General features: G+C 40.8%; 1 protein-coding gene across 1 annotated transcript; it reads left to right on the forward strand.

The window, feature by feature from the left end:
* The first annotated feature begins 6,602 nt into the window (after positions 1-6,602).
* Positions 6,603-26,504, forward strand: hgfa (hepatocyte growth factor a). The gene is made up of 17 exons (XM_076297491.1): positions 6,603-6,609; positions 7,528-7,681; positions 7,945-8,057; positions 11,422-11,536; positions 12,385-12,524; positions 13,844-13,964; positions 14,409-14,527; positions 15,568-15,733; positions 16,205-16,338; positions 17,720-17,813; positions 18,973-19,100; positions 22,365-22,467; positions 23,362-23,436; positions 23,797-23,934; positions 24,761-24,867; positions 26,105-26,241; positions 26,325-26,504. Exons 1-17 carry the CDS (start codon positions 6,603-6,605, stop codon positions 26,502-26,504), a joined length of 2,031 nt encoding a protein of 676 aa, XP_076153606.1.
* Positions 26,505-27,256: the final 752 nt, after the last annotated feature.

Raw genomic sequence — 27,256 nt, forward strand, 5'->3', positions numbered from 1 at the left:
CACACTTTAAGGCCCTTATTTTGCACTCTGGCGCACGGCGTAAAACTCGTTTTTCACCCGGCGCAAAGTTTATTTTCTTATTTTGCACTTCTATTTTTTAAACAATGCGCCCAGGGGTGTGGTAATTAACAACATATGGAGTGGCCTAGCGCATTGTTTAAAAATCGCTATCGTACACTACCTAAAACGCATTACGCCACTGACCAAGAGAAACCTGGTCAGAAGTCTATGGTGAGTTGTTTATATGTAAGGGATAATGTATAGAACGCCGGTCATTATTGGGAAAATAAGTCCCGAGAGGGCGAACCGGACCCCGACACGCAGCGGAGGGGTCTTGTTCCGCCCTGAAGGGACTTATTTTCCCAATACTGACCGGTGTTCTATACATTATCCCGCTTATTACACGGCTACTTGTCAAAACGAAACAATAAACTCCCCACGATGTGACTCTTTAGCTAGCCTAGGCTATAGCCTATTTGTTACCGTTTCATCGTAGTTTTTGGTGAGAAACAAATAGTTCGCAACAGCACACGCTGAACTTGAATCAAACATTCTTTAGAACACAGCTGATCAACCGTCTGCTTTCACTTTTGAATGAAGTTCCAGTCCTTGCGCAGTAATATGAAAGACGTAAATTAGAAGCACAAAGCCCATTTTCCTTGACAGCGGTCTGTTATACTTAGCAACGGTCTGTTATTGAGAATTAGCAGACCAGATCAGAACATTGGGAAGGCCCATTCAAGTGAATGGAGCATTCTGCAGCACTCTGAAGAGCCGTGTAATAAGTTATTTTAATCATTGATATAAATTACAATAGTCAGAGAAATAAAATACATTTTATGAAAAGGAGAAAGCCACGGACCTTGTCTCAGACCTACACGCAATAACCAGTGCTACGAGACTCTAATGTATACAGAGCACGACGTTAAGCATCGCCTCCGTAGCACTATTGAGAACTTGCCGTTGCTCTGCCGAGCACATGAAGAATTGTGCCAGTAGCATTGCCCAGTTTGAATCCAGCTTCGGCTGCGGTGGTGGCCTGTATTTGTAACTGTTTGTTTTCTGTTCTTTGTGCTTTTTACTGATATCTTTCATATTAAGAGTGCATTGTCAACAGTCATATTGGCAGGTGTACAACGCACCATCCTTCATCCATGAATGCGCACCAGCGCACGTCCATGCAAAACATTACAAATTACATGATTACAATGGGAAATATAATTAGAATAAAGATATTACGAAATACATCTCACGATGAGTAGTTATTCACCATCATTTGCAAATTGGTAATTACGGTTAAAAGTGATTAGATTGAAAAACAATACTAAAATACTAAATACTAAAAATCCAAAAAAAACTAAATAAAATATCCACATAGTGTGCTTAAGGATGATCAAGCATGAGGCTCTTGCAGTGATAGGGCAGGGACTGAGCCTGTAGTTCCGTATGCATGGTAAGGTGCTCTATGAGAGTGAGTGTCATGGTGATGGTGCAAAAAAGTAAGTCCAACAGTGCAACAGTGCAAAAATAAAGTCTAGAGACCAGCATAAAATAAATATAGACATATAAGAGAATAATGTAGACAAGTAATATAAAAACTATATCAGTGCAAGAATAGGTTGAAGTAATAGGGTTGCAGCCATTGGTCAAGTACTGAATAAAAAGTATTAAGTATTAAGTATTAAGTACGGCCACAATCCAGGCTGTGGGAGGGAGGAAGGGGATATGCATATGTGCTAATATAGCATGTAAACAGCATAGCAGTAAAGCAGTAGGCTAGTGGACAGTACGTACGAGGCGAGAGACACATATGGAGCACAGCTGAAGATGCACTGTCACGAGATATAAGCAACTCCTCTGCAGGATAAACATTGTTTTATTCGCTTTTGAACAATAATAGGCTAAGTGTTGCTTTTTCCAGCCTATGTTTTCAATGGTAACCCATTGTCAGTCAATAGTGAAAGTAGCTTTGTATAACTGTTTTGTCTTTGACTGACACGTCAGTGAAGTTAGTTTGACTTTGCCAATGAGTTCAAATAATAGACGAGTGCAAATGTGTTAAGGCTATACTAGGTTTTAGTAAAGCATGGTTTAGTGGAATGACTGTTCCATACGGTCTCGCAAGCAAACTCCTTCAAATGCGCCGCTGACTGTCAAAATACCGATGCATTCTTTGACGTCGCCCTTTGTGCTGTTAAAGGGAATGACAGATTCTCATTCTCATTGGTTTAAATGATGTTACGCCCCAAACACACCCACTGATTAAGAAACCTAGAAACGCCTTGTTGCGCCATCCGCCCGACGTTTGATAACGAAAACACTCCCAATGTGGACTGGACATCCTACTAAATTTGAATAAGCTTTTGACTAGTGACCATGCGCTTTAGAATGTCATAATAGGGCCCTAAATGTTTAAAAGTCATGATTCATATGCGCCCAATAGGAACAAAAACAAGAACTTCAAAGCACAATAAGTGACGTCCAGAGGACACTGTAGCAACATAATCGACATTGCCAGAAAGTCCCATGCACATAACTTTAGGTTACAGGAATGGAAAAGAAAGACGTAGCCACCTGTCACCACTCCAGGCAATTCACAAATCCAATTATGTGCTCACAACATCCTCTGCACATAACTGTAGGTCACAGTTTTAAAAGGCTATAAACGACTGGGGAGATATTTTTGTTACTTTATGGCATGAGAAAAATTACAATTATATGTCATCGGGTTTATAGACACAATTTAAAGACACAAAGACTTGATTGATAAACATTGACTTGATTGACAGGGTCGGTCTTATGATTTTAAAAGTAACATAATTTGTAACGTTAGATCTTACGCTTGCAACTTTGCTTAGCAGCAACCAATTTGTAATTTTAAAGGAGAATTCCGGTGTGATATTGACCTAAAGTGTGTTGAAACATGATACCGTGTGTGAACGTATGTCTCAGCTCATCTCGGCTTGTCCCCTGCACTCAGAAATCTGGCGCTAGTTAGCCGACGCTACCAAAAGTTTTTCGATGGGGGTGCCTGGGGCATCGGTCTAGCCATGCAAATGAATCACTGTTTTACATCATTTACGAGGCTCAAAGTAGCTCCATACTTCATTGGTAGACTTCCGAGGGCCTTGACATTTAAAACGAGACATTGAGAACTTTGAAAAAGCACTGGTAGTTTATTTACAAGACGATTTATACAGACAGTACCTTCAGAAAGTTTACCGTTTGCCGCCATCTTGAATTTAGTCACGATAAGTCGAGCGACGAGTACGAATGAACAGGTATGATAAGGGATCAGATTCCAAAAATAGCAACTGGAATCCATGCATTTCCACGGAATTACAATTACAATTCACTTCAGACCGTGCGTTGCTAAAATATAGCCTAGCCCTGGAACTTTTTAATTGTTACGCTGCAGGGGCCACTGTGTGTGCTCAGCAGCTAGCCTACTGTGGCTGTGACAGGATACATTTCAGAGTTGCTTTGACACTAGCTACTGGTGCAGAATAGGCTATTCACTTTATTCATCAGTCGGCCATTGTAAGCCAGAACAAGGCCACTGGGCACACTTGCCATCAAAAGAAGAAGAAGAAGGTTACTTTGGCAGGCCAGCAAACCCTCCTTCTGTGAGTTTTTTTTTTTTTCTTTGGTGCAAACGGAGTGCATTACCGCTACCTGCTGGACTGAGGTGTGGTGGCAAGTGTACCCAGTAGCCTCATTTTGGCTTACAATGGCCGCCGGATGAATGAGGTGAATAGAAGTCTGAATATGAAATAAATGTAGAGTCAAAACCCAAAATGTAGTAGGCTTCTGCTACTCTACATGGTCAGGCGACTTACATGTAGAGTAAGTCGCCTACAGAGCTGGGGATGAAGCTGGCATGAGAACAGCGAGAGCCAACCTGTCCCGTGGCATCAAGGAAGCAAAAAAGGAATACACTCACAAGATAACCACCCACTTCAAAGACAGCAGGAACGCACAAAGCCTATGGCAGGGCATTCAGGCCCTCACGGACTACAAGCCCGCGCCACAGAGCTGCGAGAGCAACATCCCTCTGCTCAACAACCTGAACCGCTTCTTTGCTCGCTTTGAAGCACAAAACAGCACCTGCCCACAGAAGACCCATCCCCCTCTACATGAGCAGCCCCTGTGCCTCTCTGCCGACAGCGTGAAGAGGACACTTGCTGCTATCAACACCCGTAAGGCAACAGGTCCAGACAACATCCCTGGTCGTGCGCTGAAGGACTGCGCAGGGGAGCTTAAGGATGTCTTCACAGACATCTTTAACACTTCCCTGAAGCAAGCCATCGTCCCATCTTGTTTCAAAGCTGCCACCATCATACCTGTGCCGAAGAAAACTGCTCCATCCTGCTTCAATGACTACCGCCCTGTGGCACTGACACCCATCATCATGAAGTGCTTTGAGCGGCTTGTCATGTCACATATCAAATCCATTCTCCCCCCCACCCTGGACCCCTTCCAGTTTGCATACCGAGCCAAACGGTCTACAGAGGATGCAATCTGCTCTGCCCTCCACCCAGCCCTCACCCACCTGGAAAAAAGAGACTCATATGTGAGATTGCTGTTTATAGACTTCAGTTCTGCATTCAACACCATAATACCACAACAACTCATCTGCAAACTTGACAAACTGGGACTCAGTACCTACCTCTGCAACTGGCTACTGGACTTCCTCTGTCAGAGGCCTCAAGTAGTACGTGTTGGCAACAATACCTCAAGCAGCATCACACTGAGCACAGGGGCCCCCCAAGGCTGCGTGCTCAGTCCGCTGCTCTTCACCCTGCTGACGCATGACTGCACTGCAACCTACAGCAACAATCACATAGTGAAATTTGCTGACGACACAACTCTGGTGGGTCTCATCACCAAGGGCGACGAGACTCAATACAGGTTGGAGGTCGACCATCTGACCACGTGGTGCAGGGACAACAACCTCCTGCTGAACGTCAGCAAGACCAAAGAGATTGTTGTTGACTTCCGGAGAGGTCACACCCAACACCTGCCACTGACCATCGACGGTGCTGTGGTGGAGAGAGCGAGCAGCACCAAATTCCTGGGGGTGCACATCAGTGAAGACCTCTCCTGGACCACCAACACAGCATCACTGGCGAAGAGAGCTCAGCGCCGCCTGTACTTCCTGCGGAAACTCAGGCGAGCAAGTGCTCCACCAGCCATCATGACCACATTCTACCGAGGCACCATTGAGAGCATCCTCTCCAGCTGTATCGCTGTGTGGGGCGGAAGCTGCACTGAATACAACAGGAAAGCCCTGCAGCGCATAGTGAACACAGCTGGAAGGATTATTGGTGCTTCACTCCCCTCCCTGAAGGACATTTACACCACCCACCTCACCCGCAAGGCGACCAAAATTGTGAGTGATGCAAGTCACCCCGCTCACAATCTGTTTGATCTACTGCCCTCTGGGAAGAGGTACAGAAGCCTGCGCTCCCGCACTACCAGACTCACCAACAGCTTCATACACCAAGCTGTTAGGATGCTGAACTCTCTCCCTCCTCTCCCCCCTCCACCCTCAGCTACATAACAACCTGGACATTGGACCCACAATGGCCGCCTGCACCACTCCACTTGCACACTTGTACACTTTGCAACTTGTTGTTGTTGTCCTGAAAACACAACACTTCTGCTGCTCTTACATAACTTGCACCACTATGCCACTTTATTTCTTACTTAGGTCAAACAGAACTACCTCAGCCTCTTATTGGCCTGACTTTGCACTAGTATTTTATTTTATTGACTGTCTATGCACAATTTCAACCATTTTTTGCTGCTCTTATTTTTTCATTATATGTGCCCTCTTATTTACTTATTTACTTACTTTTTGTTTACTTGAATGTTATGTTTGTCTGTGGACTTAAAATTGGTAAAATATGTCTTGTCTCCACCGTGGGATAGTGAGAAACGTAATTTCGATCTCTTTGTATGTCTGGAACATGTGAAGAAATTGACAATAAAGCAGACTTTGACTTTGACTTTTTGACTTTACAGTGTTCCGGCAATCAGTGTTTGTTAAAGCAAACCAAAAACTGCATAATGTCGACAACCAGGGTCAGAAAATGTGTGGTCTGGGATGAGCCTGATTATTTTATGTATTTAAATTGTAGGGATTTACTGTTGAAATTTGAATTAAATGTTTGTCCAACCCATGGCTTAGCCTACTGTCTATCAACAATTTCAGTGTTTTCCAGTTGCTTGGGTGAGATATGCTTGAGACTTGAAATTCAAGTGGTTTTGCTGGAAAACCACATATTAATTCAGATTTTTTGCTACCAGGACGCAACCATCTTTGATTATGGTATATGATGACGTCACCGTTATGGTTCAACTTCTGTGGATATGACGCTAACATTGATGTACCACATAAGAAAATGTCAAAACAACCGATGCATATAATGGAATAAAGAAATAAAAATGTTATTTGCCAGATGCCTTCATGAAGGCAGAATTAATCGTTGATAAGGCAGTGTTTTACCCCTCCATACAGTATCACTATAAGCCGATGAACGCAGTTCATCCACATTTACAGCCATTCCTCTGTTGCATTACACACAGATATCACATGCATGTCAGGTAAAACTAGACAGCCTCAGCTTTCGAATGGTGCTAATGGCTAGTTGCTGGGATAAACAGTTTGCGAGAAAATTAACTTTGAAAGTACATTAAATGTATGCATTTTATTTACATTCTGCATCCATCTTCACACTAATTTTTCTTGGTGCAAATGTATTAGACTATAGTGATCATAAGTTGGGACATTGAAACCCCTGCTTTTCTTTCTTAACAGTGATTTTTAAATAATGAGTCCTAACAGTACCCTGGAAATCCAGAGTTCTCGCGAGAGCACAATGGAATTGTCTCTGCGAGACACTCTGGCAATGAGCAATGATGCACGTTACTTTTACCCCAACATTCCGGGGAACCAGCTAACTGATGAAGACAGCGCTGCAACGTTGGAGGACAGTACACATTGGTCATGGTGTTATCCGATTGCGTCGAAGTCCGAAATCATTCAGAGTAAACATGGTCTAGTGTTATCCAATTGCGTGCAGTGAGATTTTTAAATGCATGCTTGTTCCCGCCCCTCGAGTTGGGCCATTACATTGTTCTTGGCCAGACCCTTAATCTTTCTAGATTATCAGGGTCTGGATTTTCCAGGCTATTTTAACAGCCCAAGCACATTATAAACAAACCTCTGAACAAATGTGAAGTTTGTGAAATATGAAAAATAAGTTTGGGTATCAGCCTTGTTCTGTATTAAATAAAGCTCTTTCATGAGGCCGTCTTGATTTTGAACTTACACGCTGTGGGTGCAACAGAAATGAGGATGTGTAACTCAAAAGTGTGTAAAGCGTGGATTGGAGAATTCGCCTCTTAGTGAGCAGAGTTCTTATTTTGTGCCTGCTAATGCCTCTATGCTTCTGTCTGTGAAAGAAACATTATTGCCATTTATTTGACTCCCAATCTTTTCCTTTCTTTATGGCATTTTAGAAGGCAAAGAGCAGATCCTGCAGAGGTTTCAAAAGATTGAAGACACCAGACTGTTCTGTCCAGACTGCTTTCTGCCCATTAGGGTAAAATATAACCTCTCAGTTGAGAATTGTGCTCAGAAGTGCAGCAGGAGCAAGAAGACTTTCACTTGCAGGTAAACATGAAGTTACACAAACTAATATCGAAGTCTATGGAATCAATAAAGTTTGTATGTGTTAAAAAATACACCACTAACTGTCCAAGCATCTTGATACAGCACATCCTTTGTCATTATAATGGTCCCTGAACAACATTTCAAGATTATTAAATATTAAACAAGTGTAAACCTACAAGAAACTAAACTGTTCAGGAGTTGCCCTGGGTGTAATTGTTATGCTCTGCTCTGCTTGTTAAGTTCTGCTCTGTTTGCTTCTATAGGGCATTTTACTATGATCATCACAATAAGAAGTGCCATCTACTTCCTTTTGATCACTACAGTCCAGGCACCCAGAGGGAACAGAAGTCTCATCACGATCTTTATGAGAAGAAAAGTAGTTTTTCAACTCCCAACATTTCTGATGTTGCAATACAGAAACAATAACTACTTCAATAAAAATATCAATTGATCATAAAACAAACAAAGTATTAAACATATAATAATAATAATAATAATAATAATAATGATAATAATAATAACAATTACCAAGGCTGTTGAATGGAATCAATCAAAACTAGGTCCTTCCACCACAACAACAAACAAAGGGGCAGGTGTGGGCTATTTATGTATTGTATGTACTGTACGTTATTATAAATTAGATGAAAACTTTAAAACTTTTGGCAGTTATCCTACAGCTAATACCCCATTACCATGGCACTTTTAACAGAACCATGGTGAAAATTATGCTATAGGGGAGACTGTGGACAGTTGTAAGTCGTGTCATTTTTCAGGTCCTGTCTAGCATACTGTGAATATTGTCAAAGACACTATGCGATTTGAGATATACACAGGAGATGTGTTGAATTTCTTGTGGTGTAGGTAGGGATATCTCACAGGGGCCAATCAATGACTACGCCTACGATGTATTTAACATTACACAACATGATGCAGGATACAAGGACAATGTATAGTTGGCTGGAAGCAGACTGCATGTTGCACCCAGGATCCGTAATGGCCCTTCCTCGTGGTACCACATGCACTGAATGCCCAAAGAACCAAAGCGTCACCAACAAAGCATCTTTTGCACACAAAAAAGCATCAACAACAGAGCAGCCTTCATGAGCATTTTACTGGAGTTGTCAAGCAGGCACCTTCCTTCATCTGTGCTTTGTTGAATTAGGCCACAACACCTTCAAAAGGCTCAACAGCCGTGTCTAGACCAACCGCCCTCCACACGCATGATGGGTCCTATAAAAACGAATTCTTCGGTCATTCCTCTTCTAGACCAACACCCTCCACACGCATGATGGGTCCTATAAAAACGAATTCTTCGGTCATTCCTCTTCGCTGCTGTGCCCATTGATGATCCGATCAGCATCATAACCAGACTAACCCTTGACACCAACAAATACCAACAATGTGGCCGTTTATGATCTGGGCCCGTATTCACAAAGAATTTTAAAGATAAAAGTAGCTCCTAACTGGCAAATTTAGGAGCAACTCCTAAAAATAATTGGCATGTCACTCCTAAATTTAGGACTCCTAATTTTTTTCACTAAAAGTAATTCACGAAGCATTTTAGACCTAAAAGTAGCACCTAAGTCTGGGACAGCTTAAAAGAAGTCGAGAGGACTCCTAACTCACTAAGACCTATTCACACTCCCCTTTTTGTGGCATTTCACGTCGCGATGTTTTGCAATCCTATGCGGTTACCGGAGCTTCCAATCGCGAGGAAACAATTTTGCAGGCATAACTAACTGATGCAATAACGTCACTAACAACAACCAAAACTAGGCTACTCATTGTTAACATGTAAATTAAATGTAACATTTCATTGTGAATCAAATTAAAATGTTCTCCTCTTTGCAAACGTAGGCATAGGCATAGGCTATGGTGACAGATTAATTTAAAAATGTTACAAAGATACTGCATCAATCCGTATGTTTCATTAGGCTACTAGGCTATTTGTCTTGCCATACTCTTTATTCAGTTATTCATCATCTTCTGTCCTTGTTCACACATTCTCAGACCTGTCACCTGTCACTCATCAGCCAATCAAGGTGGTCACTTCAGTCAAGCTCGTGCATGAGTAATGACGGCATCCATAGCAATGAAGACTCACTCTTAGTTTAGGAGTTGTCACTTTCCTTACTAAGAGTAGGTCTGAAAGGCTTTGTGAATAGCTTTTAAGAGAAAACTCCTAGCTAAAATCTTTTAGTGCGATTTAGGAGTAATTCTAGTGGTAAGATAAAAGGCTTTGTGAATATGGCCCCTGATCATCAACATAACTACACAAACTACAAGCCCTTGATGCAGCCACCAACAAATTGTTGCCATTTATGATCCGATCAGTAACACAACCAGCCAAAATGTCAGCCCTTGATGCAGGCACCAACAATTACCAGACTCAATTCAGGTCTAAATTGAGTTCATTTCGAGTTCTCAAACCAAAATTCTACAGAATTGTTGTGACTGACTTTGCGACAAAGCCTCTAACACCGATCTTTTCCCATTCACTTCCCTTACTCACTTACTTAGGCTACTTTAGTTATGCATACCTATTCCTCAATTTAATGCGGTTAGCATCCATGGCCCACAGCTCTCTCCAGCTGATCTTCCTCTTCTCAACACCACGCCAGTTATTTCCATTGTCTGTCTCTTTCATTTGAGACATCACTGTTGAACATCTAGCTTTTTAAATGATATCACAAAACTACATTCAAAGTGTCATCAATGTTTTCCACACCTGTCAGAAGTTATAGATTGAAGCTAGTTTCTAAGATGCAAAACTATTTACTTTTTCACAAGATTTTGAATTTTCAGCTGCTTCTTATGTGTTATATATATTTTTATTGTCTTGTCAAATATAACACGCGTTGCATTTGGTTGCAACTAGCAAGGTTGGCTTGCAGTAGGCTAGCAACATTGAATTAGTCATGTAAAGAGACCGATTTTGAGCAATATAAAAAAAAAACATGTCATAACTGTCCCCAGTCTCCCCTAAGTGGGTTCATATCAGACTCCCAAGAGACCCTGTTTACATTCAAGACAACAATAGCACATGTGGTCTCTTTCTGTTCTTCACACAGGGGGCAGAGGTACACTACAGAGGTACCTGAAGACTGAGACATCTTTGCTTTTGTGCATAGATTGTGTTCCCTCTCCAAGGGTCCAGAAAAATATCTCTCTAGAGGAATGTGCACAAAAGTGCAGCAAGGCCAAGATGAAGAATGATTTCACCTGCAGGTATGGGAAAAGCGAAGCATATAACATAGACACTCTGCTGTGAATTGCATAGTCAGTTTGTTCTCATTTTTCTTTGGACTTCTTGAAGGGCATTTTATTTTGACCACCAAACCAGGAAATGTCACTTGCTTCCCTTTGACCACCACAACCAAGTGGTTAGGCTTGAAAACAAAGAAAACCATGACCTTTATGAAAAGAAAGGTAAAATTTAAAATGTATCATGATCTTGTTGCATCTTGATCCGTTTGTATCTTCATCTTATGTAAGGGTGGGAGGACATGAAATAGTCTAGACATAACACATGTATTTGGTATACAGCATAAATGGGACTGAAGTATTCTGCACAGTCTTCTATGTGCCATTGTAAACCTATTGGCCATTAGGGCAACATGTAACACAAAATAAGGCAATGGACCATACTTCAGATTATAACGTTTTTTACTATAAGAAAAGCTATAAAGCTTTTTACTGAAGTACAAACCAGTCACTGTGTGTACAATTTCTTTCTTGAGAATATGTGAGAGAGTGCATCATTGGCAATGGAGAGAACTACCGGGGCAGAACATCTATCACAAAATCTGGGATCCAGTGTCAGCCCTGGGCGGCCTCCATTCCTCATGAACACAAGTAATATCTCTCAATCTTTCTGTCTCCATGGCCTTATTTCCTCTTTTCCATACTCCTTTATTTTTTAATCTGAGTTAGATTGGTTGACTTTTCAAATATTGTTTCACTAGTTTAAAACAAATGTTCAACTTATCATAAATAATGGTTCTGTAACCTTTTCTCTAAATGTACAATGTCAACACACTATTTTGACATATAAGGGTATGGTATTGTAGAAAGAAAATCATCAACATTTGAGAGATTTATTGACTGAAGTCATGTTCTGTTTGCTATCCAGCTGAACTCATAATACTGCAGACACATGGAAATACATGTCCATAGCACATAGAAAGTATTGCCAATCTCAGTCTCAGAGGGACACCTAAACTCCCTTATCTCCATCTCTAGTGTATGTGTTGGTGCCAGAACAACATTAATCAAATTCTTGCCTGTACCCAGAGGAGACTGCAATTCTTGAACAGTCTTTATTTCACAAAATATCCATCCTCAAATTCAGCTTAAATTAACTTTATTAACATGATGAGGTGAAGGATGAATAGCTTGTTTTTATTTAATGACTAGCCTTTGGCAGCACTCCACAAAATCAAAATGTACATGTTTTCAAATATTTTTGACTCCTGGATTTAATTTGAGATTTCCTGAGCTTAAACCAAGAACTCCACGACAAACTGGTCTGTTGAATGAGAAATATATGTGAAACATTTGGTCGGCCACCAATGGGAACTATCTCTGGCAGATACAGTAGATGGATGGCTGGCTACCATCTGTTAGCACACCACATCACAACACGTTTCATTACTGCCAGAGAAATCTAGCTAGGCTTTATGCTCTTCATAACTTGGTTACAGCTTCCAGAGGCACAGTAAGAAAAAAGACCTTCGTGAAAACTTCTGTCGCAACCCAGAGGGTGAGGCCACAGGTCCGTGGTGCTTCACTAGTGACCCAGCGATCCGCTACCAAGAGTGCGACCTGCCTCAGTGCTCAGAAGGTAAGTGTCTGGTATGTCAGAACCAGCAATGCATCATTGTGATAATAGTTTTGGTCTGGGACTTATTGCAAAGTGCAGCCGTTTCTTGTGTGCTGTTACAGGGAAGTCAGCGATCACACACAATTTCATTTTCATTCATATGGCAAAAATCAGAATCACAATTATTTTGGTCAATATGATAGTTATTGCTTATGGAGCCCAGGACGTGACATTGCAAGATATTTTTGAATACCGAGAGAATATGCGCACATTTTAATACATTTTGGTCTCATTTTACTAGATTGTGTGCACATTTTACTAAATTGCGTGCATGTTTTACTAAATAGCGCGCTCATTTTACTAAAATTAAAATGAGCGCACAATTTAGTAAAATGAGCACACTATTTAGTAAAACGTGCACGCGAATGAGCGCACAATTTAGTAAATATATATACACCAAAAAATATCTTGCAATGACCCCTTGAGGGTTCTGTAATTACTCAATGATTTTGGAAACATTATGCATTTTAAATTAATTTTAAATTAACAGTGAATTAAATTTAATTTGAGATATAATTCATCTGTAAAGAAAAGGGGTGCACTAGATTTTAAAGGAGCACACCAACATGTTGGGAAATTAGCTTATTCACCATCTCTCCCACAGCTACTATATCCTTCATCTGTGTGTGTGTGCAGTAACTCAGTCTGACGCACCCATCTTTAGCCTAGCTTAGCATAGCTCATTGAGGTGATTGGAACCAACTAGCTTATATCTCCCAAAAGTGACAAAAGAACTCCCAACATTTTCCTATTTACATGTTGTGACATGTATATCAATGTAAAATGAGACAGAGCGATTTTCTAAGCATATACAGTACATACTTGGGACTGTATTCTCATTCAGGCAAAGCACTGTTATCACTCCGCAAATCACTCGCCTGAATGTGAACATAGTACCAAGTCTGTATACGCTTACAAAATGGCTGTGTTTCTTTTGACTTTGTTATTTGTACACGTTGTAACTATACAAATCACAGTATGTAAACAGGAAAATGTTGGAGTTCTTATGTCACTATTGGGAGGTGTAGGCGATTGGAACAGATTACGTCGAGAAACCTGTGCTAAGATAGGCTAGCGGTGGATGCATCAGACCAAGTAACCACACACCACACCACACACTGAGACCTTGAATTTCCCCTTGGGGATCAATAAAGTATCTATCTATATATCTATCTACCAGGAGATGCGTATGCACGGAGAGAAGGGTATGTATCAACTAAGCTAACTCGTAGTAGTAGTTTTATCTCCTAATATGGTATGTTTTTATGTGGATTTTACAGTAGAGTGTATGATATGTAAAGGGAAAGGATATCGGGGCCCAATGGATCACACAAGCAGTGGTCGCGAATGCCAGAGATGGGACACTCAGTGGCCACATAAACATGCTTTTCAGCCTAGCAGGTAAGACCACACACACACACACACACACACACACACACACACACAGACCACTTCATCTTTTTAAACGTTGCTATGTTACAGAGGTATGACAGTGAAAAGGGATTTCAAAACAAATGTATTAAAACAAGAACAGTGCAATATCTCATTAACATAACATAGCATTGTTTTTGCTAAACAATGTTAGAATAAAGCTGCAAGCTCGATGTGAAAAAGTCAAGGGGACTGAATACTTTATCAATTCATGATACATATACACTCATATAGAACTATAATAGATATAATATATATAATATTTCTATTATTTGTTTATATTATTAGTAATAATATTTCTATTATTAGTTCTATTATATATTATATAATATATAATAGAACTATAATATAATACATAATAGAACTAATTGCCAATCCAAACAATTTCAACCTCTTTTTGCTTTGTGTCTTAAGGCACCCTGATAAAGGGCTGACTGATAACAACTGCCGGAATCCAAGTAATGATATGCAGCCCTGGTGTTACACTATGGACCCTGACAAACGCTGGGAATATTGCAACATCAGTGTTTGTGGTAAGACTTAGGGTAGCGTAACATCAGTGTTTGTGGTAAGACTTAGGGTAGAGTAACATCAGTGTTTGTGGTAAGACTTAGGGTAGCGTAACATCAGTGTTTGTGGTAAGACTTAGGGTAGCGTAACATCAGTGTTTGTGGTAAGACTTAGGGTAGCGTAACATCAGTGTTTGTGGTAAGACTTAGGGTAGCGTAACATCAGTGTTTGTGGTAAGACTTAGGGTAGCGTAACATCAGTGTTTGTGGTAAGACTTAGGGTAGCGTAACATCAGTGTTTGTGGTAAGACTTAGGGTAGCGTAACATCAGTGGGTGAGTGAGAAAAATAAAAAGTTACTTCCATTTTGCCTGACACCATTAGTCTGACGCCTGGTGAAATTCCATAGACTTAAAGGTGCTCTATGCGAAGTCATACATTTTTTTTTCGTCTAAAACATTTTTTGTCACTTACAGCAAACATCACCTCACCATCCGCTAGTTGCCTGTGTCCTGAATACACTGTAAAAAAATGCGATCTCTGTGGACAACCCAGGCTCCAAAAACAGCCACAAAACAACTTGGGCAAACCTTGCCCATAAAAATATAACAAACTGTTCCAGCAAATTACAGACGCACGTGCAGGACAGTATCAATTGCACGGGAGGGAGGGGGAGGAAGTAGCGAGCTAGCTTTCTATTTTGTTTGAACGCAATAGAAGTGGCGTTATCCAGCATCGCTTAGCGCCTTTAACAGAGGTTTTCCTTACATCAGATGCCTTTTCTGATGTCCAAATGTTCCTGAGGATGTCTAACATGAGCACTGTACTATTAGTAGTATTTTAGAGAAGGTTAGTCAGTTAGACACTGTTTTTCCATATATGGACAACCGTAGACAGGGGTAAATTTTTTCTCAGGGATTAGGGGTAGGAAAGCTGGGTCGTATGTGCTCTTATTTGACTTTAAGTTATAACGCAGCTCTTTTTAGGTGAAGTACACTGTGTTGTCACAGCTAGACATGAAATGAATATAACTGCTGTGTAATCTTCCTGCCTTACATCCACCAGACTATCATAATGATACGACTCTGGACACAACCACTTCCTGTTATTGGGGTCAAGGAGAAAACTACCGCGGCAACATGAACATGACCTCACTTGGGATCCCTTGTCAACACTGGAACATGCAATTACCTCATAAGCACAACTATACCTCACAGAATTACAAATGCAAGTGAGTTGCAGACGCCTTAGTATGGAATGGATCTGTGCGGTGGGGTGGTCTAGGCTTGGGGTTGGTCTAGGAGTTGGGGCTCAGGCCTTCCATGTGTAACACCAGAAGGTTGTGAGATCCCAAGGGGCCTCCACCATTGATTAGGCATTTATCCCTGAGTAGCAGGCGGACTTTCCCTGCTAGTTAGTTAATTTTGAATAACACAGAACACAGTAATAATGTGTTATCTGTAATTGAAGGACATAATGTATGACGTTTCATGTACAGTGACTACTGTCCCCCCTGGGAACAATAAACAAGCAAACAATAAGAGCAACATATTACTTACAAAGTGTGTGTGTGTGTGTGTGTGTGTGTGTGTGTGTGTGTGTGTGTGTGTATGTGTGTGTGTGTGTGTGTGTGTGTGTGTGTGTGTGTGTGTGTGTGTGTGTGTGTGTGTGTGTGTGTGTGTGTGTCTGCTTAACTTTGAAGGGATCTGAGAGAGAATTTCTGCAGAAATCCTGACGGAGATGAGAACCCATGGTGTTTTACTACTGATGCCTCAGTACGTAGGGCCCTCTGCACCAACATTCCCAGATGTGAATTTGATAAATCAGACAGCACAGGTAAGTCCACCAGTTAACATTGAGCCTATTTGTTTGAAATGTGATGGTATGAATCAGGGTGCCTTTGAGTGCCTTTGTGAGTCAGTGCTCTGGTTATATTTAGTAAGTAGCAGACATCCCAAGTCTCCTGGAAGTTCCGGGAGTCTCCTGCATATTGATAACGGCTCCCTGACGCCCGCAAATTAGATCAAATCTCCCGGAATCTAGAGCGAGCGAGCAAGAGCACGCACACGAGACCAAAACTTCAAATCGTGTGTGTATCTGAGTGTAGCGCGCACACGACGGGGATAGAGAGAGAGAGAGAGAGAGAGGTAGTGCGTGTGTGCCTGTTCAACACAGAGAGCATCCTGATTGGCCTGTTTCATGTTCAGTTCAGTAGGAACAGGAGCGTCATGGCAGAGGCAGAGTGCCCCCCAAAAAGGAACATTAAGACCCATTTCACATCAGAGTACACGAAAGTGTAGGCTACCCTTGTCTCATAAGAGTTCAAAATAACGATAGTCTTGCATGCTGCACTGTTTGTAACAGTGACTTTAGCATTGCCCATGGCGGGTTAAATGATTGCAAAATACATGTTGAGGTGAGTTTAACAAGTGTAATTTCATGTGCATATTATTCAGGACTAGCCTACTAGATGGCTATTTGCCAAGGCTACATAAAGACCAAACTACCAAAATCGACATATTTTATTATCACAATTTCTAACTATAGGCCTTCCTTATTTGATGTGCTGAGTAGAAACAATTAATTAACAAACATAGGCTATTCAATATTCATCACTATTTCAGTATCTAAGAAGGCTAAAGTATTTTTTTTATAATTATTTATTTCTTTTCTTTGGGGGGGGGGGGGTTACCTCCCGGAAATGGCTTTTTGTAGGTTGGGATGTCTGGCATTTATATTCCTTACTTTTCTCAAGTATGTTCTTAAAAAATGCTGTATGTTCTCAACATCTGTTACAACATTGTTTAGAATGTTCCCTGGCCTCACAAATGTTATCCCTCATTGCTTTTAAGAAGACACATTTCTTTTCTCCTTTCGCACACTGAAATTCTGACTCATTGCATTGTCTGTTTTTACTCGACACAATATGGTTTCTGGCAGAAAAATTTCCTGCAGTCACTGATGACAGAGTGCTCCCTGGTGTTAAATCAGTTACAGCCACTAATAAAACTCCATTTCAAATGTACTTACTCCATGTGTAATGGTAAAACAAAAATAAAACCCAAAATTGCCTCTCTTCTTCTCAGGGTGTATGTGGCCAAACGTTAGTGGACATGTATTGTGCATGTTAATGACAATTCTGTACTGTACAAAAACTATTGTTTTTCCATCAAGTCATGGGAGGTGTCATGCATATCACACATTGCTTTGCTTCTAGATTGTTATGAAGGCAGTGGTGAGACATATCGTGGTAACCTAGCAAAGACCCGCTCTGGAATTCCCTGTGGCTATTGGGCTGACCATGACTATAGGTAATATCTATTTAGATTTTCCTTGACGCATAATCTGTCTGTCGACCTGTCCATCAATTTTTTTTTCAATGTCCATTAATTGATTCTGTATACTCAGCCTCAGAGATGTGCAAGACACATCTCAAACACAATTTTGTATCAATGCCACAAATGTTTTGTGAGTGATTAGGAAACTCCAGCATGTCGTCAAACTGTATTAATAAAGTTTGAAAACAATCAGTTCAAACCAAAGGTTCAGGTGCTTTCAGGCATCTCAGATTTATTTTATTTAACATAAGGAGAAAGCAGATAATAGAGTATTAGGCCCACAAGAAAAAAATATTTTTACCATGACGAGACTAAACTCGAACTTTTGAGAATAAAGTTGAAATTTCATTTTGACTTTAATCTCGACGTGTCAACATTAAACTCGAAATTTCAAGAATAAAGTTGACATATCATGTCGACTTTAATCTTGACATTTCATCTTGTATGTCCATCAACAATAGTTTGGAGAGAGAGCAACTGCTCCAAAGTAGCTGCCACTGAATCAGGACATTCAGTCTCAGACTTAATCAGCTGGCCAACAACTCAACAAAACGCCTTGTGTAGCCTAGATGATTTGGTGAAAATGTACTTCAGAATCGGGTTTAGCAACAACTATACTAACTAGTTTGAATGTTGAGAATAAAGACAAAATGTTGAGATTAAACATTACTTACTTGACAGGAACTTTAAAAGCCAAAATGGCACAGACAGGGCCTCAGGGTTTTGTTCTTCCTGCTCTCCCCCCATGGTAGATCAAAGCCTGTTCATTTTCTTGCATAGCTTGTGAGTGAGCTAGGGCACCATTCAAAACATTGAGTTCTGTCTTGTTTAACATTGGCACATAATATTATTTCACCTTTCAGAGTGCATTGATTTATTAACTTGTTTGCACATTAGTCGATGACATGAATTTCAGTGAGCTGAATAATAATAAAGACTTAAGGGAAAGAGCTTCAAAAGTGGTTGTGGTCTGGGTTTTCCGGATGGTGATTCATATCAAATCATTTGATTTTTTCCCATTCATGTGTTAAAGTATCTTTGAGGAATATATAGCATACAGCTGCATACAGTATTACTGACAAAGAAGCTGTGGATGTGCAATGCAGATGTATGTGTTGCTGTGTTACTGCAGTGATGGCATACGTTCAGCAGCTGGATTGGTCCTGAACTTGTGCAGGAACCCAGATGGAGACAAACATGGTCCCTGGTGCTACACAACTAACTACTCTATTCCATGGGACTACTGTCAGCTACAGCATTGTTAGTATTTCACTTACTTCCACAACTTTGGGTATCAGGGTCTCAGATCTACTAACATGTGTGTGAGTGAGAATATGTGGATATAGTTCAGGCAAAGTGCTACATTTCATTTCAATTTAACATTTCAGGGATTGAACTGGCCACCCTTCAGTCCAAGTCCGCTTCCCTAACCAGTAGGCCACGGATGATTTAAAATTTAGAGTCAGTTATAATTGATATAATTTCAATCTGAACAAACAAGTGACCTGGCTATAAAGTAGCTTTTATATTTTCTGTAGTAAGGCTTTTCTTTTTGACCCTCCAGCCACCAGAATTCTGGTGGTTTTTCACATAGATTTCTGTTTGTCGAGGTCACAGAGTTGGAACGAAATAAAAATCTTTAACATCATACCCCCAGAGTGTAGCACTATAGCTGTCTGGCTGGTATAGTTCAAGTTCAAGTAGTTTATTGTCATATACTCATTAAAGGAATTATAAGTAATGAAATAATTTTACTTAAGGGCCTTCAAGAGCCTTACACCTCCATCGTACCGATGCCAAAACACTCCACTGCAACAAGCCTTTAATGACTTCCGTCCAGTTGCACTCACCCCCTTCATGATGAAGTGCTTTGAGAGGCTGGTCCTGGCCCACCTCAAGACCTGCTGACCACCCTTACTGGACCCCTTCCAATTCGCCTACCGTCAGAACAGGAGCACGGAGGATACCATCTCTACGGCCCTGTCCCACCTTGACAATAGCAACACCTATGTGAGAATGCAGTTCATTGACTTCAATTCAGCATTCAACACCATCATCCCCTTCAAACTGATCACCAAACTCAGTGAATTTGGCATCAATACCTCCCTCTGTAACAGGATTCTGGACATCCTAACCAACAGACCTCAGTCCTAACAGACTGAGGTCTGTTGGTTAGGATGTCCAGAATCCTGTTACAGAGGGAGGTATTGATGCCAAATCAATGCACGCATCCCTGTGGTACGCCGGTGTTCAGGGTGATGGTTGAGGAGGTGTGGTTATCTAACCTAACAGTTAGATAACCACACCTCCTCAACCATCACCCTGAACACCGGCGTACCACAGGGATGCGTGCTGAGCCCTCTCCTTTACTCCCTCTTCACCTACGACTGCACACCTGTACATGGCTCTAATGCTATTGTCATCGATGAGAAGGCCTACAAGGAGGAGGTCCAGCACCTAGCACTGTGGTGCACTGACAACAGCCTGACTCTAAACACCAAGAAGACCAAAGAGCTCATTGCGGACTTCAGGAAGTCTAAAGCTAGCACACACACCCCATTCTCATCAACGGGACTGAGGTGGAGTGTGTCATCAGCTTCAAGTTTCTCCACATCTCTGAGGACCTCTCTTGGTCCCTCAACACCTGTAACGTGATCAGGAGGACTCTAAAGAAGGTCCACCTGTCTCCTCAGATCCTGGTGAACTTCTGCCTCTTCACCGTCGAGAGCATCCTCATCAACTGTAACGGTATGGCAACTGCTCTGCCTCCCACCAGAATCATGATCATGAAAGATAATGAAAGACTGTACTCATCCCAACTGCTCACTTCACTCCTCTCAGGTCTCTCCTCACCCGAACCAGCAGGTTCAGAGGAAGCTTCTCTCCTACAGCTGTCACCCTACTGAACTCTAGCTCTGCATCCCGGTGACAACCAACAAACTAAGCACCCGCTTCATACTATTCATCCTGCACATACACTTATTCTATCTACTCTTATAATGTTACTGTTTCTGCACTACAATGGTACTGTTACCACACTGCACAGAGCCGTACATACTATACATATCTGTCTATATGGTTCATACTGAATATCCATATTTATTCTGTTTTTCTTGTAATATATTATGGTAATACACTGCATATATCTATATTATTCTTACTACTATTATAATGTTATTGCTACTATATTGCACATATCTGTACATGTTCATACATTGTTCATACTACATAGCCATATTTATTCTGCTCTTATAAAGTTACTGCTAATACACTGCACATATTTATATTTAAATTATATTACTGTAAACCACCTTCTGTAAACCAACAGTATACTAGTGTCTACACTGCACTATATTTCTTGTCCTGTCTATGCACGCCTACACGCTGTACTTTTCTGCTTTTTTGCACTTCTGGTTAGATGCAAATTGCATTTCGTTGTCTTTGTACTTATACTGTGCACAATGACAATAAAGTTGAATCTGATCTAATCTCTTCTATTCTAATGCTATGTGTGTGTGTGTGTGTGTGTGGGGGGGGGTAATAGGGTGTGTAGGGGAGGGGGGTATACCTGTGTGTGGGGGAGTAATGGGGTGTGTGGGAGGGGGATGATGAAATGTGTGTATGTGTAGCTGTTGGCTGCAGCGTCTTGAGTTAGGTAGCACCGTTTGCACCGTTTTATTTCGTATCGACAGACCTCGAGAAACGGAGATCTACGTACTGTATGTGAAAAGTCACCAGAGTTTTCCTTTATCTCCAACAGATCCATGCTGCATGTTTTCACTTAGACATTCTGTGCAGCTGGCGTCAGTGGATGAGTGGTGATGAAATTTGTGTTTGTCTGGTCACCATTTATCTCCATAATGTAAGCATGTTCATGAAAGAGTTTGACATTTTCCAAACCAATCTGTGGGTGCTGCTAACCAATGTCGCCTCCCAGTGCATTTCTTTTCTTTTGCTGAACTGGCACGGTTCCATGCCTGTCACTGAGTGCCTGTAATTTAGCAGGGCTTTAGTGGGATATGCTCGAATTGTGACTACATTTCTTTCACTGTTCTTTGATTGACATCTAAAGCAAGTGTGCATAATATTCTCTGAATTCTTTCTCTTTTTTCAGGTAAAACACTTTCAACAAAGGTACTCTCAAACCGTGAGTACAACCCCCCTCCACCATTCACAGATTCACACCTTCTCAGTGCTACAAACAAACTCAGTTTTTTTTTACATTTTATTTTTATTTTTGGCCATCAGGATGTTTTACAGGAATTCAGACAACAAAACAGTACAAAGTGGATTATTATATCCAGTTGGCTTACATACAAGGTATAAAAGAAAGGAAAACAAAATGGAAGAGACAAAGTAATACATAGTTGCAAATCACTCATGCATTAATCCACAATGTACTATAGCGTGCATTAAACTTAAATAAAGCTATCTATTTCCTTATTATGGCCTAATAGTTTTTACTTGCAAAAGAGAACAACAAACTCAGTTTTAATTCAATAATTCTCTTCTTCTTTATTTCAGTCAACATGCCTAAGCCAGCCTGTTTCATTCACAAAACCACCCGGATTGTGGGGGGCACTAACGTTCAGAGAGATGGCAGTTGGGTGGTCAGCATACAGAAGAGGTATTTATGGAAGATGCACAAGATTCAAGAGAGATTTATTTGTCTCATACGCTGTTATATGCACATACCAGTATGCAAGGAACAATGTTAACCTGGTAAACTCCATGACTGTAAAATTGAAGAGATAACAACAACAAAAACAACAACAACATAGACACAATTATAGACACAATCTGAATAAAAACGAGAGAGTACCTTGTGTGTGTACCACTGACAACACCAATTACATCAATACATTTTTGAGATTGTCCTAGTGTAGCAGACATGTCCATATTGAAGAGTGTAATGGCCTGGGGGAGGACACTCCTCCAAAGTCTCCCAGTTTTTGCCTCCAGACTACTGAAGCATTTGCCTGATTTCAGTAAACTGACCAGCCTGTTATTGGGAAGGGATGGGATTGGTCCTTAATCACTTTCATAGATCACCTGATCTTAATGTCGTGCGGAGGAGGGCCACCCTAGAGATGGGCTCAGCTGAGTGAATTCATTTAGTCGTCTAAGTGGTACATTGCCCTTTTTATCTGAGCTTGGACGTTATCAGCTCAGGTAAGGTCCCCAAAGATATTTGAAAGTACTCACTTTCTACCTGGGTCCTGCCAAGTATGTGTTGGGTATAAACAAGTATTAACATTACAATTATTAGAATGTTATAGAAATACCTCATTTGTAGATATTTGTGAAGTAATCTTGTAGCCAGGTAAAAGCAGACTCATTCACTTTGTGAATAGCGTCTGGCCTCGCATGATTGGGAAATGTTTCCAACTGCATAGTGACAGGCTTAGACTTTGCGTTAACTTTGAAACATTGAAACTTTGAAATCACTGGTCCAGCACAGCCAATCACATTGATCAGGGATTCCTAACATTACTTTCAACTTTCTCCTTTTTATCTGCAGCAGTGCGCACTGGTGTGGTGGGTCACTGATCAGAGAGGAGTGGGTTCTCACTGACCAGCAGTGTTTCTCTTCCTGGTAATGTAATCTCCTTATCTTCTCCATATCTGCCCTTTAGATTCTCTCTCTCTGACTTAATTATATGGATGTTTTTTTATTCTCTGTCTTCTAGATTTTTAGAAAGGATAGCTAACTTATGTGGGATCATAAAGAGAGTTTTATGTGGATACTTTGACTATGTTAAGCATATGTTTAGATTGTTAGCATACAGATTGTGTTTAAATTGAATAATTTAAACAATAATTAAAATAATTAAAATACTTTGAAATACTAAATAATCTGATTTCTACAGATGTGTCTCAGTCGGAACACTCTGGTAACTCAAAGGATTTCAAAGTATCATTTTGCCTAAGTGAAGCCAAAATCCTGTGTTCTCAGTGTTCCTGACTTGTCGGAGTACAGTGTGCTGGTTGGCCTCCTTCACCTCAACTTGTCCTCCCAGAGACCACTCCTCCGTATAACACATGTCATCTGTGGGCCCGAAGGTTCCAACCTAGCTCTGCTCAAACTCTCACAGTAATGACACCAACATCATTATGTCATGCCCCCCCCCCCCCCACACACACGCATATTTATTAATACCTCCACCATTTTACCCTTCTCTGTTTGTTGGTTGGTTGATTGGTTTGTGAGTTAGCAAAATTAGGCAAACACCACACACCCGATTCTCATAAAATTTGCTGGAAATGCATACAAACCCATTACATTTTGGAGTAGATCCAACTCACGGGATGCCTAATACTTTTCACTTAGTTCTGAATGTAAACAGACCAACATTTTTGTTTTGATTAATGATACACTGATTATTGACACTTTAAACTCATTCCACCAGTGTGGGAAAGAAGGCCATAAATGGAAGTATGAGTTTGCAATAATCATGAAAAAGTACTAAATCTGTCAGAACAATTAATCTGTAATTGGATTGTACAAAAACACAATTCAGCAACTTTTTCCGGCTTTCCTGCACTTCCCTGCTCATCTGATACCATTGCAGGGTAGCACCAGGCATTTCCATGCCCTCAACTACATTCCATTGGAATATGCACCAGAACAGTTACTTGCATCATAAATAACCTACACATTTCTTATTCAACACTGAACTTTGTGTTGGCTATGACACCTTTTCTAATCATTCACTGCCCGCTAGTCAGATCAGCACCACAATTTCATGGGTTTGTCCTTGGCCAATTGTTTAACGCTGACAACATACTGTACCAAATTAGTAACAAAAACACAAAGAAACATCCCCTGAGGAGATTGGTGGAGGTAGCCTATGCACTGTATTGAGTGCCGTTCTAGTTGTGTTCTTTATTTACACTGACAGTGTTTTCTTATCGTATAGCCCAGCTCCACTGTCAGAGATGGTTAGAACCATTCAATTACCTGTGGCAGGGTGTGAAATGAAGGAGGGATCCTACTGTCACATGTATGGCTGGGGAGAAACTAAAGGTATTACTCTTTCTCACTCACTCTATCCCTCTCTCTCTCTTTCACACACACACTCTATCCCTCTCTTTCTCTCCAGATGCCTTCACTTGCTTATTTCAAGCCATATGTAATTAAGGGATAATGGATGACACAGTGTTCGGTTAACAGAAAAATAAAGCACGTTCGAGGTGGTAATGCGGCCCCTGATGCACAGTGGACCTATTTAATCGCTAAAACTGTCTTGTTTGTAGAACTACTTCTTTCCGTCATATCAACTCTCAACTTGCAGGACAAACTGCCGTTACTAGTTCTAAATGGATGGTTGCTATGGCCAAAGGCCAGTCGTTAGTTCCATCTCTCATTGTCAAGCAGGCATATCCCAGGATTCTCTTGAATCATAGCTTTGTAATATGTAAGGTATAGAACGCCGGTCATTATTAGGAAAATAAGTCCCGACAGGCTGAACCGGACCCCGACGCGTAGTTTATTACACGGCTACTTTCCAAAACAAAACAATAAACTCTTAACTCTTTAGCCTACATAGCCTAGGCTATAGCCTATTTGTTACCGTTTATGGTGGTTTTTGCTGAGAAACAAATAGTTCGCAAACACACGCTGAACTTGAATCAAACATTCTTTAAAACACAGCTGATCAACCGTCTGCTTTTCACTTTTGAATGAAGTTCCAGTAGTTGCGGAGTGATATGAAAGACCTGAATTAGAAGCACAAACTCTGTTGCCATTGACAGCGGTCATTATTTTTTTCAGAGGTCCTTTAGTCGAAAAAAATGACCGCTAGAACTTTGGGAAATCCCATTCAAGTCAACTGAGCGTTCTACTTGCATTATGTTGAGCCATGTAATAAAATTGGTTTACTTAGCCTACTGCAGTGCAACTGAGCTAAATGTCACAGTCATGTTACAATGTTACTATGCTCTGAACATCCGTCAGATCGCTAATTTGTACCTTCGTTGTAACGTGGCAGTTCATTTAACTTCACAACAAGTTAGCAAATTAATATACAAGTGTGATATGGCCAAAAAACTGGAGCTACTTCATAGGTGTTCATAGGTGTAAAATAATTTACGTTCTAAACACTTTATCACAATAGAAAATTCAACCAAGCAGTGGTAAGCAGTGGTAGCTCCAATTTTTCGCTGTGGACTTTCTTGTTAATTTAACTTGGTTTAGATAGGCTACATGAATCAACAATTATATAGGCCTACTTATGCATTGATGTTTGTTCCTCTAGGAACAGGCTACAAGGGCCATTTGAAAATGGTTAGTCTTCCCATTATCGGTACTAAGAGATGCTCTGCTATCCATAATGTTAGTCTGCCAATCACAGAGGCCAAGTTGTGTGCTGGCGGAGAGAAAGATAAAGGTGTATGTGAGGTAAGCCCCTACATTACTCTTTCAGAGTTTTATCATTTCTTGAAGGATTGCCATGTTAATTTCTATTGGTGATTTTCTTACAGAAAGACTATGGTGGCCCTCTGGTTTGCCAGGAGCGGGAGAGCAAAGTCATTATGGGAGTGAGCATCCATGGGCGTGGATGTGGCATTGCCCAGAGACCAGCCGTATTTGTTAATGTGCCTTTTTATGCAGACTGGATACGCAAAGTTTTTATAAGCTTTTCTGAAGACAGAAACTATTAGACTCACTAACTAGATTTTGTGTGTTTACCATAGAAGCAACCTCTGCTTTGACTGCATGGTCATGCAGCAATGTATAGTTTATGTTCTTGCAATGACAAAAAGGAGCTGAGTACTGAGATTTGTGCAGGTCAACATTCTTGTAATGCTCACAATGTAAACCCTTGTCACCATTAAGGGACTTTGATTAACGATCAATTTACACAGTATCTCAATGTTATTACAAGCCTCTAGTCTGCAATTTCTGTAAATATTTGTTCACAAAAATGCAAATTGAACTCCATTCGGGAGTAAAGTGTAGCCCCAGATGGGCTGTGTGATTTGTAACTGTACGTACACACCGCCGCAGACTTGAGCTTCCAAAGATTCAGGAAGTCATTCATTTTCAATGGAAGCCGACTTCTCTCAGGTGCAAGAAGCGGCAAATCCGTCAACTTTATGGTAATGAGCTATGACGCGGTTCAGTGACCAACGACCAGCAACCAATCAAATAGACAACCTTTAAATAAAGTATTAAGATAGAACATGATCGAACGTCAGATACTGTCACGTCAGAGTGGCCAAAGCGTCCAAAGCTTCCCTGGACTTTTTTGACAAGCGTCCTTGTAGATAGATAGATAGATACTTTATTGATCCCCAGGGGAAATTCAAGGTCTCAGTAGCATACAGACATCACACACACATTCAGTAACAGCAGAAAAAAGTAATTAAAAGTATGTAATATAAAAAACACAACTAAGCAATAAGGACAGTAG

Source organism: Alosa pseudoharengus, unplaced genomic scaffold (assembly GCF_046254945.1).
Source record: "Alosa pseudoharengus isolate Yale_2024_CS ecotype anadromous, Long Island Sound unplaced genomic scaffold, YU_APseudo_1.1 YU_APseudo_1.1_scf_20, whole genome shotgun sequence".
Classification (NCBI taxonomy): domain Eukaryota; kingdom Metazoa; phylum Chordata; class Actinopteri; order Clupeiformes; family Clupeidae; genus Alosa; species Alosa pseudoharengus.